At 39.8% G+C, this 15,846-nt stretch overlaps 1 protein-coding gene across 7 annotated transcripts; it reads right to left on the bottom strand.

Annotated features, from left to right (window-relative positions):
- Positions 1-2,442: 2,442 nt before the first annotated feature.
- LOC133479907 (vascular endothelial growth factor receptor 1-like) lies at positions 2,443-15,565 on the bottom strand. 7 transcript variants are annotated; one of them, XR_009789109.1, is made up of 11 exons: positions 15,412-15,565; positions 14,550-14,669; positions 12,750-13,154; positions 11,235-11,501; positions 8,988-9,269; positions 7,668-7,773; positions 7,534-7,597; positions 5,618-5,821; positions 4,905-4,987; positions 4,296-4,436; positions 2,444-4,007 (listed from the first exon to the last, which is right to left on the bottom strand). XR_009789109.1 is itself a non-coding variant. In XM_061777448.1 (10 exons), the coding sequence occupies exons 1-10, from the start codon at positions 15,452-15,454 to the stop codon at positions 3,906-3,908; spliced, it is 1,731 nt and encodes a 576-aa protein (XP_061633432.1). In that variant the 5' UTR covers positions 15,455-15,565; the 3' UTR covers positions 2,443-3,905. The 7 variants fall into 7 exon arrangements, 4 of the variants coding, with proteins under 4 accessions (XP_061633432.1, XP_061633431.1, XP_061633434.1 ...); XR_009789108.1 differs by lacking the exon at positions 4,905-4,987 and having other exon boundaries at positions 2,445-3,596; positions 3,784-4,007; XM_061777448.1 differs by lacking the exon at positions 4,905-4,987 and having other exon boundaries at positions 2,443-4,007; positions 7,534-7,594.
- Positions 15,566-15,846: the final 281 nt, after the last annotated feature.

The raw sequence follows: 15,846 nt of genomic DNA, 5'->3' as shown, positions 1-15,846 counted from the left end.
GTAAGGTTAGGTGGCTTATCAGTTTCCACTGTTCGTATGTTTCAAGGTAAACGGACGACGAATTCGTTAAATGTGTGATACATGGGGTTGTGTAATAGGTACATTCAATAGCTCGGCGCTGGTACTTTCCCAGCTTGAAATTTCATCACAAAGGTTTTTATTTTTTTAAAGATGAAGGGACATCCCTTCCAGCTAACACTGCCTGGTATGTTCAGTGATTTTTATTTTAACACGTTTAACAGTGACCCGGTACTACAAAGGAGATGGAAAGTTAATATTCACCAAGAAATTTTCACCATTTCAACTAATACAAGAGTTGGCAGCGGTCAAAGGTCCATCTCCAATCTGCTTTTGACTGAGTTTTGAGAGAAGAATGTTGGTGTGTGTTTCAAATGTCAGTGAACTGTCAAGCCAGATTCAGTCACTGCCACGGACGGCTGTTGAATTCAAATATTCATGTTAATATGGAGGACTGGCAGTGAATGAGTGAATAATCACGCAAATAAAACATTTGAATTAGCTCTTTTGTGGTTCATTTGATTAATCTGTTCATGATTAAGGTGTGGGTAATATGGTATGAAAGAAAGAAATTCAATACGAAGTGATGTTTATGTTAAAACTATACCATAATACTGTAGACCACAGGTGTTAAACTGGTGGCCCGGGGGCCAGATCCGGCCCGTCGCCTCATTTTATGTGGCTCGCGAAAAGCAAATCCAAAACGCTAATTGTATTCTGGTGTAATACCGTTGAGATATTTGCAAGCATCTTTTTTTGTTACCAATCCCCCTTTGAAAAGAAATGTAATAGTTGAAAAACATGTATTTATAGGCTTCTGATTTCAAAACTGGTTATTCATCAATGTGTTGTGTATACTGTAATTACAGTATATGAGGTAATCTTTCATTTATATGGGTCCACAGTCGTAGCGGCCCGCCGAGGGAAGTCAGAACTGCGATGCGGCCCGTGACAAAAAATGAGTTTGACACCCCTGCTGTAGACCAGAAGGATAGCTGAATAACAAGCTGGGCCTGTGGGAAGAACTAATGATGATCCAGTGGTCACAGCCATGTTTTCTTAGTTAAACTTATTTTAGCTTGGCTACTTGATCGATCCCGCAGGATAGTAGTGGTGTGATGCAACATGCTAAAGGACCAGTGAGTGATGTAAGGGTGGTTTAAAAACAAGGGCGACCTCAGGGAGCAGCTAATGATGAGCCGGTGGTCACGGTCTCTCTTGGGAGAAACGGGTCTGACAAACAAGACAACAACTGTGATCATTGGGTCATCATTAGTCGTTCCCTCAGGCCCAGCTTGTTATTCATCGTTTGTTTTTCATGTGTTAAATACAAAAATACGTCATACAAAAATATAGATGTTGCACACATTGAACAACAACAACAAAAAAACACTTCTGTCAACATGATGACCGATCAGAAGAGTTGTCAATAGCTGTATTAAGACAAAACAGACGCAGAGGTCACGTTTAAAACGATTGAATGAATATTAACATCTAATTTTTAATATGACATGGCAAATAACCATACCGGCATGCCGCTAATACTCAACAGGTTACATCAGCACGCACTTGTTGATGAGCTGCGCATCATTGCTGCCAAGACTAAGGTCATTTCGGCCCTAGTAATGCCAACCCCAACGATCTGCAAGCCTACTACACGGCGTGATGCTTTATGACGAGCACCTTGGCTCTTCATTCGTGGAGACCGGACAAGATGTCATAGAAATCGACAATCGCATCAACCTCGTCTGTGGTCCTGCCATCAGATCTCCCTGAGCACGAAGGGAAGGCTCTCCTAAGTGGTGGTCAGCACCATCCTGTTGTGCAGGTGTGAGACATGGCTGATGAGGAAAGATGATGAGGTATCTGCTTGATACCACGACACTACCCATAAAACCACCAGGTACACTGATACGAAAATGGTCAGAATCGTGCGTCCCCAGGATGTAGCAATAATTAGATGCACTTGCAAGGGAGATGTGAAGGCCCCACTCTGTCCAGCACAAAACACTTCCATATGCTTTTAGAATTTAGATCAAAAGAAGCGAAGGAGTCGCTGTCAGGTATGTAGAAGGGAGCAAGGGTTCACCATTTAACCAGCGCTGTTTGCGTCGTATCCTCCGCGTCACCTCGAAAGCCGAGAGGACTAACATCAGTGTACTGACTGAAGCCAAAACAAGCAGTGTCGAAGCCCTTGTTATCAAAAGTCAACTATGTTCGGCAGGTCATCTTGTTCGAATGAATGACGATCGACTTCCAAAACAAATTAAAGAATGGAAAAAGATCACAAGTGGGAAAAGAAAACCTTTCGAAGACACCATGTAACAGAACATGAATACATATACCAATAACTGGACAGAATGAGAGCTTTTATTTCTCGTGTAATAATAAGTTTATTTTTTTAAATACAGATAAATTCATATATTAATGTTATTTTTATTGATGCATGATGTAATATTGCTGTAACATTAGTGTAAGCCACTGTAACATGCAGTTTCAACATTAGCACTGTGCTTAAATATAGTACAATGAAAAACTGTACTTGAATAATAATTCAATTAAAGTGTATTGCACAAAAAACGGGCGGCACCATGGCCGACTAGTAGCACATCTGCCTCACAGTTCTGAGGACCGGGGTTCAATCCCCGGCCCCGCCTGTGTGGAGTTTGCATGTTCTCCCCGTGCCTGCGTGGGTTTTCTCCGGGCACTCCGGTTTCCTCACACACCCCCAAAACGTGCATGGAAGGTCGACTGAAGACTCAATTGCCCGTAGGTGTGAATGTGAGTGCGAATGGTTGTTTGGCAATTCAATGAACCTATCATGCATGTGGGAGGAAACTTGAGTACCCGGAGATAACCCACGCTGGCACGGGGAGCACATACAACTCCACACAGGGGAGGCCAGATTTGAACCTGGATCCTCAGAACTGTGAGGCAGACGTGCTAACCAGTCGCTCACCGTGCCGCCACTCTAGAAATGTTTGCAATGTAAATATTTTTCTACCTCCTTGGCTTGTTTGTGGAAAATGATTCTGACATATTTGAAGGGGTTTTGAATGCATCAGACACCCCCACCCAGTTGGACACTGCTCTGACGTTCGAGGCTTCGTTCATAGTGATCTCGTGATTCCACGCATGTTTGAACCAAGTGTCGAAACACAGCTTCGCCACTTCTCAGCTACATTTGGTCGAATCAGATTTAGGGTGTAAAGTTGGTTTCTGTGTCATCATCAGTTCTCAGGTGTAAGGTTGGTTTTAGGATTTTAGGGTATAGTAGTCTTGTTGTATGTAATTTTGTCTTCTTCATCACCAAACACATATTTTGTGTTTGGCCTTCTGAGGATTTGAAGGCAACAGAGGGAGGAAACAGAACGCCTCCTCAACCCGATGACCAATCGCAGGCTGTCATCATCCTGATTATCAGGTAGATGTCTTCTTTCTCCTCATCGACTGCTCACGAACACTTCATCAGCAGCAAGGTGAACACTTGTATGATCTATTTTGCATGCGTGTCATATTTGTCTGGTGTGCTCTGTCACGATGGATTGGAATGGAACACTGGTGCTACGTCTTGGTGGCTATGTAGATGTGGACAAGTACAGATATGTTTATTTGATGTTTTTCTTGGCACTGTATGTTCTCATTCTTTACTCAAACTGCATCATAATTTGTGTCATCTGGATGCACAGGAACCTTCATGAGCCCATGTACGTTTTCATTGCTGCTTTGTCTCTCAACTCGCTTTTGTTCAGCACTGCTATTTACCCCAAACTGATTGTGGACGTCTTGTCTCACCAGCAGAGCATTTCTTATTCCGGCTGTTTGGTCCAGGCTTTTCTTTTCTACAGTTTATCTGGTTCTGACTTAATGGTGCTGTCAGCCATGGCTTATGACAGGTATGTGTCCATCTGCAGGCCTCTGCAATATGCAACTACCATGGGCACGACCACTGTCAGCGTCTTCTTGGCTTTGGCCTGGTTTTTTCCAGCCTGTCAAATGTTGGTGTCAACTGTCATTCAGTCCAAACAAAAAATCTGCAACTTTACTTTGGGTGGATTTTATTGCAATATTACATTAGTTACGATTCACTGTACTACACCAAAGTCTCTCACTGTGTGGACTTCAATTAGTCTAATAAGTATAGGGCTCATCCCTATGCTATTCATCGTCTTCACGTACGTAAAGATATTCATTGTCGCCTACCGTAGCCACGGAGAAGTCCGGAAAAAAGCGTTGGATACGTGTTTACCTCATCTGATTGTTTTAATCACCTTCACCTGTTTGGTTTTCTTTGATATCATCACAGAGCTACTGGAGTCGGTGCTTCCAAGAAGTGCGCGACTGATTATGAGTCTACAAATAGTGGTGTTCAATCCTCTGTTCAATCCAATCATGTACGGCTTGAAGATGAAAGAAATCTGGAAACACATCAAGAGATTGTTGTTGTTTTGCTAACATGAAATAATCCAAAATTAGGTGGAATGAAAATATATGACTTTAATGTGTGCGTGCGTGTGTGTGTGTCTGTGTGCACAAGTGTGCGAGTGTACGAAGTGTACATGTGAGCTTGTGTGTGTGCATGTGTGAACATTCGACAAAAGAAAAAGAGCCCAAAAAACGTGCGCGCTCAAAGCACTGTGACGTAAGAGGAAGCTGGAAGGAAATAGTTACTAAGAGTGATGTTGTTATTGTTAATGTTAGATGTTAATTATAGTAGTAGTAGAAGTCATGTTGTCACTTAGTCGTACAAATTCTTGGCCAGACACCAACATTACTACTTCCAAATGAGGCACTTTTTCACAACATGTTACTCAAAATGGGGCTTAATGTGTTCATACTTGTGGCACAAATTTGCCATATTTAACTGAATATTTATGCAGCCTTACGTGGAGACACTGGGGTCATTATGAATCTGGGGGGGAGGGGGGAATGTGTCCTCAGTACCATCTGCGTCCATGACCTGCACAATCTAATCAGATTTGTTAGAAAATGTTACTTTAGAAATCAAATGATGATATTCAATTATAATTATAATGCTGAATTATTATATTTTAATCCGTTTTTTTCAACAACCATAATATTATTGGAATATTTTTAAATGGTCAAAAACAATTTACCCGTGGTCATTAATATATTATCATATATATAATAATTCATTTTTTCAAAAAAATTTTGGAACCTTTATTTGCATTTTAAATTATTTTCCCCATTTTTAAAAAAATAAATTTTGTATGGCCCTCTGAGAACTGAAAGAAAGATCTACATTATATAGGTTTGTACATATGCTGGACTTAAAATGTTATAAACCTTTAAGATGTATAGAATGAAAAATTAAAAAAAATAGATAAAAATGCTTAAAATTTAGTTTTAAGTGTATATGGTCAACTATTTTCCCCACTAAAGCCTTCATTACACATCAATACTGTCAATCAAAACATCTTTAGTTCCTGTGAGTGGTTTCTATTGGGGCTTTGCACAACAGTTGAAAACTTGTGAATTAAAGCAGAGGGTGACCATTCATTGCATCCTACACATTTGAATACAAGACCTCCTCTTCCTCCTCTTTCTTATCATTGTTGCATTGTGTGCTGTCCTCCACCTTAATTTCCTCCTCTTCTATATCGTCGTTCCGCTGCAGCGATCGCTCACCATCCCCCTTTGTCTTGATCTCGGCGTACTCTGTCCCCTGATGATTAGTCACCACCTCCCTGGTGTTGTTTCTCCTTAACGCGGAGAAGTTGATGCTGGCGTACTCCACGTCCGCTTTGGACCCTTCCTCGCCGCAATCTTTGAGGCCATATTCCTGACGAGAGAGGATGTTGACCTTAAAATTAGCGCTAGTCGCTACTTACTTAGCCGCCAACTGGCTAGATGATACTATAAATGTTCCAGCTGAATATTTCAAGAGTTAGCAGCTAGCATTAGCTTCTAGCATTAGCATGGACTTCACTCCCAGCTCATGCTAGCAGGTAATGCTAGCCTAGCTATGATAGCCACTATTTAGCTCACTGATATACTCATTGTCACTTATTATCAAAAGGTAGACCAATTTCATCGAATTTTTTGGGTGATGATTGATTGATTGGTAGCATCCCTCATGGGCGCTCAATGCAGCAAGCATTACGGTATCAACTGTAAGTTTTGCTTGTTATTTGGCTTTTTTGGCAGCACTCATTCCAAACAAAAGGCACATGAAAAGAAGAGCGTTCCAGAGTATTTCAAGACGGTGAGGTCCAGGCAGCGGGGGTCGACCACTAGCTAACTAGCTAGCCAGCAACTGGTTAACCCAATATGTCAAACTGAGGCCCGGGGGCCAAATCTGGCCTGCAATGAAAATTCTATTCGGTCCACAAGACCATATTAAATGTGTATTAGAGCAGGCCAGCCGGTATATTGCGCATCCACCGCTAATACTACAAATCCTCGAATGCTAGTGTGCTGGCGCATCAGTCGAGACCGGGAAGCGCCCCCTCCATTTCTGTTGCAGTCATTAGCAATCATGCTACAAGTCTCCCCGGGCAAATTTATACCTCCCCTTCCAAAAAAAATCACCAAAGAAAATATGGAAAACAAGATCTTTCAAGACAGGTGGGAGGCACAATATCTGTCCAAAAGAGGAAAGAACAGACCTGTTTGTCTTGTGTGCAGAGCCAACGTGGCTGTAACGAAAGAATATTAACATAGCTTGAATGAATGTTTTCTTTATGCACTTTTTCAACTCCTATGCGGACATTTTTAATAGGTTAAAGTTTTTAAAAAATATATTATTAAAGAACATTCATATTTGGGGGGAGGGTTGTTGTTCTTTAAAAAAAAAGATTTCTATTGAAAAGAAACAAAAGGCTACAGAGAGAGAGAAACAATAATTTATTTTCTCTATTTAACTAAAGAAATATCACTGATGTGTCTTTTATCGCAAATATGATTTCTCATGTGTTTATAATATTAAAGTGCTTATTCCAGATTCAGTGTTTAAGAAAAACATAAGTTTGCTTTTATATGATACGGTTTTAGAAGAAAAAGGGCAAATATGCAGAATCGCAGTCAATTTCCAATAAATACTGAGTTTGGCCCGCGACTTTGTCCCAATTTTTAATTTTGCCCACTGTGAATATGACTTTGACACCCTTGGGTTAACCGATTCGTTTTGTCTATTGTTTTGTAAATATTGGTTATTAATTAATTAATTTATTTATTTATTTATTTTTACACTTGTCTGATAGTTGTGAATGGTTTTCTGATAACAACAGTTTGACCGTAGTAGAGCTGATTTCCCTCGGGGAAATTTGTTTTGATAAGCAGAGGTCGACCGCTGTCAACCGCTAACCTTAGATGCTACTGATAGCTAACGAGCTAGCCACCGATTGGCTAGCTGCGTCACTTATTTTATAAATATTGATGGATTCAGCAATGTTTACATTTTACAACGGTTAACTTTTTTTTTTTTTTACATGTGTGAAAGTTATGAATGCTACAAAGATTTTTTTTCTATTAGTTCCAATTTTAAATGTATACCTGTGGGTCCTCTTGTGGGGCCATCAGCTCCAGATCCAGACCCCCGGAGCTTTTTTTTGCTCTTCTGGAAAGAAACAGGGACACGTACCATCTCTATTTTCCAATAAAAGCAGGAAAAGAAGAAGATGGCGTACCTGCAACAGGTCTTGGACAGGCAACACAAGAAGACGGACAGAAGTGCTCCACTCAAAAATGCGATGAAGACATCTAGACGAAGCGTGATATTTTTCAAACCTTGTTCTGAATAAAAAATGGGGGGGGGAAGTGTTGTTCATGTTGGTTAGAATAAAGAAATGGTCAGTAGCTACAGATGCTAAATTAGTTGCGTGCTAACAGCTGACTGTCATGAAATTAAAATTTTTCTGATAATTTTAGAGGTTTCAACTTTATACACACATTGAAAAGAAATATAATATTACAAGACTATTTTGCAATTTTGTGAGAATAAGTCAAGTTGAAATATTACAAGAAAAAGTCTTATTGGTCTTATTTTACAAAAATAAGTCAAAAGTTCAGATATTACAAGAATAAATCTTCATTTTAAGTGTGAGTAAGAAAGTCTGAATTTTACAAGAAAATGTGGAAAGTTAAAATATTGAGTGAGTTGTGATTTTACAAGAATAAGTAAATTAGTACAAAAATTAGTCCAAAGTGGCAATATTATGACTGTTGAAGTTTTTCCAGAACAAGTTGTCATTTTCCGAGAATGCGTTTTAATTCTACAAGAAGTCATCATTTTAAAATGAATCCAAATTTTCTGAGAATAAATCGTAATTCTACAAGAGGTCATATTTTAAAATGATTCATAATTTTCTGAGAATAAAATGATGTTACGAGAATATATTGAGAGTTCAAATATTATGAGAACAATGAATGGTCCAAGAACAAGTTGTAAATTCATGAGAACTAGTCATAATTTTACGAGAATATGAGAATATGTTATAATTTTCCATTAACGAGTTGTGATTTTCCCAGAACAGGTAGAAATTAAGAGAATAAATCATACTTTTATGAGAACAAGTCGGGACTTTACGAGAATACAACAAGAGTTGAAATATTACGAGAACAAGTTTTAATTCTCCAAGAAAAAGAAATTTATAACAAGTCAGAATTTTAAGAGGAAAAGTCACTCATGAAAATATATCTACGAGAAAGAGTTGCAATTTTACGAGAAATAATTCGTAATTTAACAAGAACAAGAATACTTTTTTTTTTGTTTCTTTATTTTTTTACGTGGTCATCATTTTCCAAGAATAAATTGTGCTTTAAAAATATAAGCCCAAATTTTACGAGGTCGGAATTATCCAAGAATTTTTTTTTATTTTCCCGGAGAGAGTTGCAATTTTCCAGTATCAAGTCATATTTCTAAAATAAGTGAAATAATTTTGTCAGAACACAACATACAGTCGATGCCAATATCTGCTATTATGATGAAATTAGTTATTAACTCTTACCTTCCCATTCTAATGTTATTTGAACGTGAAGTGTTTTCCTGTCCTCGCCATTTTTATGCATGCTGACACACTCCACAGCAGAGACGGCGAGATCGTCGACAAGTAGCGCAAAACTTGTGTTTACACTGTCGTCGGAAACAGCGGTGACGGCGCTGCAGACTGTTCTGTTCTCCAGCAACGGCCACGTGACGACTGGTAGCGGGACGCCGCCGCTGACGCACACGCAGGTCAACAACGGCCCCCGCAGTGAACATCCAGACCCGTTGAGGATGCCTGTAAACCCTGCAGAAGTGCACAATCAGCATGAAAGTATGGCAGAGGATAGGGACCGAACCCTGCCGTGAATAGAGAAAAAGTTATTCAAAATTATTAAACCCCCAACCCCTAAAAGATATTTAGAATTGCCTGTATTCATCATTTCAACTGTAAATATACTACAAACTACGATCCCGAAACACTTTCTTAAAATCAGAGAACCGCGAACAGCTGAGCAGAGGTTGGTTCCACTCGGGCTGGGAGATCTTGCAAAAAAAAAAAAAAGGATCACCATTAATTTGATCATGAAAAAAACATCTGGAAAAACATTTCAAATGAAGCATGTAACAGTCTGGTGAAGTCAGTGGGTTGCAGGCTTGATGCAGTTATTGCAAGTAAGGGTTATGCCACCAAATATCAAATGTTATTCACTTTAAGTTCATTTTATAATGTCAGTTCCAATACTTTTGCTCACTTGAAAAGTGGGTGGCTTCAAACAAAAGGTGCTTTGTCCTAACACATCTAGATGTAAATACCGTGAACTAAAAGCCTGAATTTTGAACTTTTGTCTCATATTCATCTTCTGATCCGAAACCCAAATGTCTTCAGTATACAACAAAAACAAAGGAATTGACCTCGCCGTTCCAGTGCTTTGGGAGGGGACTGTAATTCTGGAGTTTACCACAAAATGGCCTACTGGCTCTTTGAATGTAACTGTGCTCCTGAGTGATGGCAGAGAACCCAGAAGGCAGACAGGACGGCACAAGTTGTTGTTGGCTGCTGCTCAATGTTGAGTAAAAGACGTGCATCAAACAGAGCTGTTGTACAGCTTATTCCTGCCTTATCATCAACATTTTTAATGTTGTTTTAAATAGCCAGTTTTAATGAATCTGTGCTGAAAATTAAGTTCAACAGGTAGGCTACGCACATGTAACGAGATGTCCATCCCAAATAGCGATTGTAAATATGGACGCCCTGAACAGCGAGCCTGTATTGGCGTTTGATGCTGTATATACAATATATTCCGCTTGATCACATTGATTTTCATTGATAGGCACATTATACATTATGAATATAGTTTAGCATTGATGTTAAACAACATTTGATGCTTTACGTTATATTTATATGGCTTGAGCCGAGGCAACTCGGCGGCACGGCTGGCAAACCCAGAAATGTATTTTCACCGTAGGGGAAAGCTTCTGTGCATTTTGATTGAATGGAAACGGCGACGTGAAGACGCCGTGCAACGGAGATTCTAATTTTGAACCGCGTCAAAACTAGTGGCCAACCGATCGGCCGCTCGAGGAAGCAGTTGCGAAGCCAAGCACGTTGCGCCATAGTTCAGTCGGGTTCGGCGGCGGTGCTCGGTGTGCGCCAGCCTTAACCACCATAATCCTAACCTTAACTCATCCTAAACTGCCTTAACCCCAACCCTAGTCCTAAACCTAAACATAATAAACTTCTGAGTTTTTTAAAAATTATATATGGGATGGGCATCTCGTTTCATGTGCGTGGCCTACTCTTCCCGCGATGCAGGAGCCAATCATGTTGAAGCGGGGCGGGTCTTGCCGAGAAGGGGCGTGGGATTTCTAAGAATGTCTGTGAAATGGGACGTTCCCTTGCCAGGTGTTTCGTCTTTTGTAATTTGTTTCGTCTTTTGTAAAAGTGTTTCTGCTTTTGTTAATGTGTTTTCTGAAATGTAAAAGTGTTTCACAATTTCTTATATTGTTTTGCACTTCCACGCCACCGTAAAGAGGTACAAGATACAAACTGAAACGATAATGAAGACACCTTGGATTGTAAACATTATCATTCTTCAGCTTTGATGCTATATCCCCTGTTAACATTATTGCTACTTTCAAATGTCCGTCATAAGAACAATACAGATGAACTAGTTTTGCCATTTACAAAACACCTGAATAATGATGACATGATTGATTCCACCCAAAAATGCCAATAGGTACATAGTGAACTGAAAATAGGTTTACTCACATGTCACCATCACGTCCACGTGTGCTGTATGGTGGGTAACCGCGCACTCGTAGCGTCCAGAGTGGGCCGCCGTCACGTTGGGGATAACGAGATAGGCGCTAGCGATGGTCGGATGCAGCTGTGGTCCACGTCGCACGTTTGTCGCATTGAAATTGGGAAGGTTCCATGTGACACGAGAGGGTGGGAAACTGTCCATGATGCAGAAAAGAGTCAGGTTGTCGCCTGCCTTCAGCGTCGTCTGCCCGGAGATGGATGGCGGCTTCACATCTGGGAGGAAAAACAGACATGCATCCATTCAGGCGACATGACCCTTTTGGGGCACAGAACATTCAATAATCCAGAAATGGGAAAATAAAACCTTCAAGTTACATACACTCAGGAAAAAGAATGACCTAGGGAAAATAATGACCTTTTAGATTTATTTATTTATTAGTATTGAGAAATCAACACATTAATTGCAAAATTGACTTTTCATACCACCGAACCACTTGAACCCGCCGACATGGTCCAACTTTTCAGAAACAACACCAACAACAAAAAACATCTGAATGATTTCCGAGATTTTTGGGAGAATATTCTATGGATTGACGAGACATAAATTGAAGTATTTGTAAGGAGTGTGTTTCTAGCTACATCTGGTGTACTGTAAATGTAACACGGCATTTCAGAAAAAGAACATCATACCAACAGTCAAACATGGTGGTGGTAGTGTGATAGTCTTGGGCTGCCCTGCTCCCTCAGGACCTGGACGACTTGCGGTGATTGATGGAACCATGAATTCTACTGTTTACCAGAAAATCCTGAATATTCGGCCATCGCTTTGTGACCTCAAGCTGAAATGCAAAATTGCTTGATTTCAGTTGTTGCTGCTGAGAGTTGGTAGGTTTAGGGGGCAATTACTTTTTCACGCCCGGCCAGGTAGTTTTGCAACCCCCCCCCCCCCCCCCCCCCCACCCCACTTGATAAATAAAATCAAGATTTAAAAACTGTATTTTATGTTTACTTGGGTTATCTTTGTCTTATACTGTTTTTACATTTGTTTGATGATCTTAAACGAAGTGGGGAAACAATTAAAACTTGGGAAGGGGGCCAATACTTTTTCACAGCGCTGTATATTGGAAAATATATATTATTATTATATTATATGGTTAGGAATCACTGGCGTAAAAGGGTTACAGCACTGTGACATACTATTTGCTAGCCCATCTATGGCATGTTGTATTGTGTATTAGCATGAAGCTAGCGTACTTTCCTAAGGCAAAGCGACGTGGGTGTTTTGTATACACAATCCGTAATCTTGGCAATAAACAGCTAGAAGCCTCAAGAATTGCGCACTATCTGCCAACTGCTGCTTGTTGTGAAGTGGGCTGAGTTGCAACCATCTAGCGCTCGTATCTCAAACATTAGCTTGCAATTCAAAGCAAAGAGTCGGCCAAGCGACGACTCGTATCTCGAAAAATGTATGTGTTGGGTCACTCTTAAGTCAAGGTACCACTGTATATCCATGCAGCTTACCTGTTACGGTGACCAAGACTCGATTCTTGAACATAAATCCCTCCGGCTTGTTCAACAGCAGGCCGTTTACTCGCAGCTGATAGGCTCCAGAGTCTGAGGGCGTGAGGTCGTTGACGATGATGCTGCAGTCCATGCGACTCACGTCGGCCTCCACCATGCGAACTCGATCTCGGAAGTCGTTCGGGACTTTCCCTCTGTTCTTGGAGTGGAAGATGATCTCCGAGTCGCCGCATCTGCTTTTGTTTTGGGAGCACTTGAACCACACGACGCTCTGAGGCGTGAACCCCGTAGCGTAAAAGGAGCACGGGATGTAGGCGGAGAGTCCCACCTCAGACACGATCTCTGTTTTGTTGAGACTGATGCAGAAGCCCAACGTGCAGATGTTGTTGCCATGTGATGTGCCTGCTTCGGAACAGCACCACAAAATACTACAACTAATATAAAAATCTCAAACACCATAGTGACTGATGTGCAACTTTGATATCAAGACTAACTCTCTGTGCACTTTGAATAGCTGGAGCGAAAAAGAACCAGACATTGAGGAGGGGGGCCTCCCTTGGGCGGGCAACAATTTGAGGAGGCTTGGGCACTTTGCTCCGGAACATAAAAGAACCAGACTTTGGGGGATGTCTGAGTGAGCCAATGTGTCCAATATGAGGGCACTTTTAGTGGCAACCGTTCAAGTCGGTTCTGGAAAAATTCTCCAGACACTGGCTACAATGTCGAGCTAGCGCTAAATAAAACATCATTTTCGTTTTGTTTTTTCTCACAAATATAATTTGTCTTGCTGAGGCCGATGCAGTAGCTTGTTACAATGCGACACATCTCTTTCAAAACTAAATACATCAAAAGGTTTAAAACACTGTAGTGACCGATGCGCAACTTTGACATCAAGACTGACTATCTACACTCTGAATCTAATATATGCGCAACCGACTTCTTCATCCGGCAAAACAGAACAAAGCACTTCCTTCTGGCACGGGTAAATTACGGAACCCTGTAGCAGGAGATCGCGTCGGAACTTTAAACAACTACAATGTGTTTTTTTGTTTTACACAAGATGTCCCCACAGAGCCACCAAAGCTGACAATATCCGATGTTTAGGCTTCATTCCTGTTTACGTACATATCATATCTGTTTAAATAAATTATATACATGCGTTTAAATTTTGTCCCAAAACACGCCCCAGAAAAAAAACAAAATTTGAGCAAGTTCGTTTCAAAACCATCATGTTCCAAACCCATAGTTATAGGTTCAAAACCCCGACTGGACCATCCGCCAACATCCCCCGGACTCACGGCTGTGGTGTCCTTGAGCAAGACACTGATACCCCGAAATGCTCCCCGGGTGCTTCAGCTGCCCCCTGCTCCAGTGTGTTCCACTAACATGTGTATGTGTTCACTGTGATGGGTTAAATGCAGAGAACAAATTTCGTGTGCATGCATGCATGTTCATGACAATAAAAGATGATTCTTCTTCTTGTTAGCACAGCATACAAAGTAAGTCGGCTAACCTGTTTTCCAGGTTTAGTCACGTGACGTTCCGCATATAGCGGATAGCTGTCGACTGTAGTCAGAGGTGGGTAGGAAATACGTACGGCATTTACCCCATTACATTTGCTCAAGTAACTTTTGTGATAAATTGTACTTGTCAGACTAGTTCTAATGCAACACACTTTTTACTTTTACATGAGTATTTATGTTGAGAAGAAAGCTGTAGTGTGGTTTCATGTTTTTGGTATGCATTAACATATGAGTTAAATACACTCTTGCCCACCGTAGTGACTGTTAGTTGTTATACCTGTATAGACGCTCCCATGGAAGAGCATAGTGGCCCAGGCAAGAAGGAACATCCTAACGGGAGACTTTGAGGCCACCAGTGGAGCCAACATGGGGGAAGTTTTGCTGTTTAAAAGGAAACCTTTCACACACACGCACACACACACACACACACACACACACATACACATGTTCATATGGGATGTTAACTTTAATCTCACACTTTTCAAATCAATAAAACTTCCATTTAATTTTCATTTGATGAGAAATATGACAAACCATGATGAGAATAAAGTCCTATTTGAAGAAAAATATATATTTTTACAAGAAAGGTGTGACATTTTTACAAGAATAAATTTGTAATGTTTGTTAAAAAAAAAAACTTAAAATTATTTTTTTTTTTTTACAAATATTACCTGGTGGCTGCATAATTGTTTGTTGAGGAATTGCATTTTGTATTTTTTTTAAATTCGTTTTTTCTCAGAATTTTAAATTGCTATATATATATATATATAAGCAGAATAATGTTGGAATATTTCAAGAAAAAGTAATTTTGAAGAGAAAAAGTACTTATGCTATGCTACTTTTTGTTATGACCATTTTCCCATAATTTCAATTTGGTTAGAAAAATTTGAATAAAGTCAAAATATTTCAAGAAAAAAAGCCACAATACATGGTACATATACATTTTATTTAAAAAAAAAACTATATAAATGTTTGATTTCACTTTTTAAAATTAGCACTAAAGGCTCAAATTATAAATCGGATCTATGAAGGTCGTATATGCTTTCGTGTAAAAGCTGAATATTACATCAAAGTGTGTTGATGCTATTCGGAAGTAACTTAAGGAAAGAAAGATATGTTAAAAATGATGTTGACCATACCTCGGTATGTGTATGCGACCAGTTGTCTTCTTCTTGCAGTCATTCTTCCCCTCTCCACTATCTATTTTTATTACCAATTTGTGCAATAGCAAAGGTTTTCAGGAAGTGTCAACCCGATACCAATCAGAGGTTTTCTCCTCCTTACAATGCAGCCTTTTTAAAAAAACAAACCAAAAATACTTGTATTTATATTTATTAAAAAACGAATCAATCAGAAACAGTTTTTATTCCCCTGTATTTTTATACATATCCCCACAATGGTAAAATTAAAATGTATTTTTTTCAAATTAAAAATATGAATTCTGTTATATGACTCTGTTTTGTAAAGAGTCAGTGTTGTATAATTGAATGTTTGTTTTTTGTTTTTTTACTTTTTTACACCGTTCCCTCATTTTAACAGCTTGCATTCTCAGTAGTGGTCACTTCTGCATTTTT

This window comes from Phyllopteryx taeniolatus, chromosome 6 (assembly GCF_024500385.1).
Source record: "Phyllopteryx taeniolatus isolate TA_2022b chromosome 6, UOR_Ptae_1.2, whole genome shotgun sequence".
NCBI classification, from domain to species: domain Eukaryota; kingdom Metazoa; phylum Chordata; class Actinopteri; order Syngnathiformes; family Syngnathidae; genus Phyllopteryx; species Phyllopteryx taeniolatus.
Note: the sequence above shows the minus strand (reverse complement) of the source record. Positions and strands in the feature narration are given on the sequence as shown.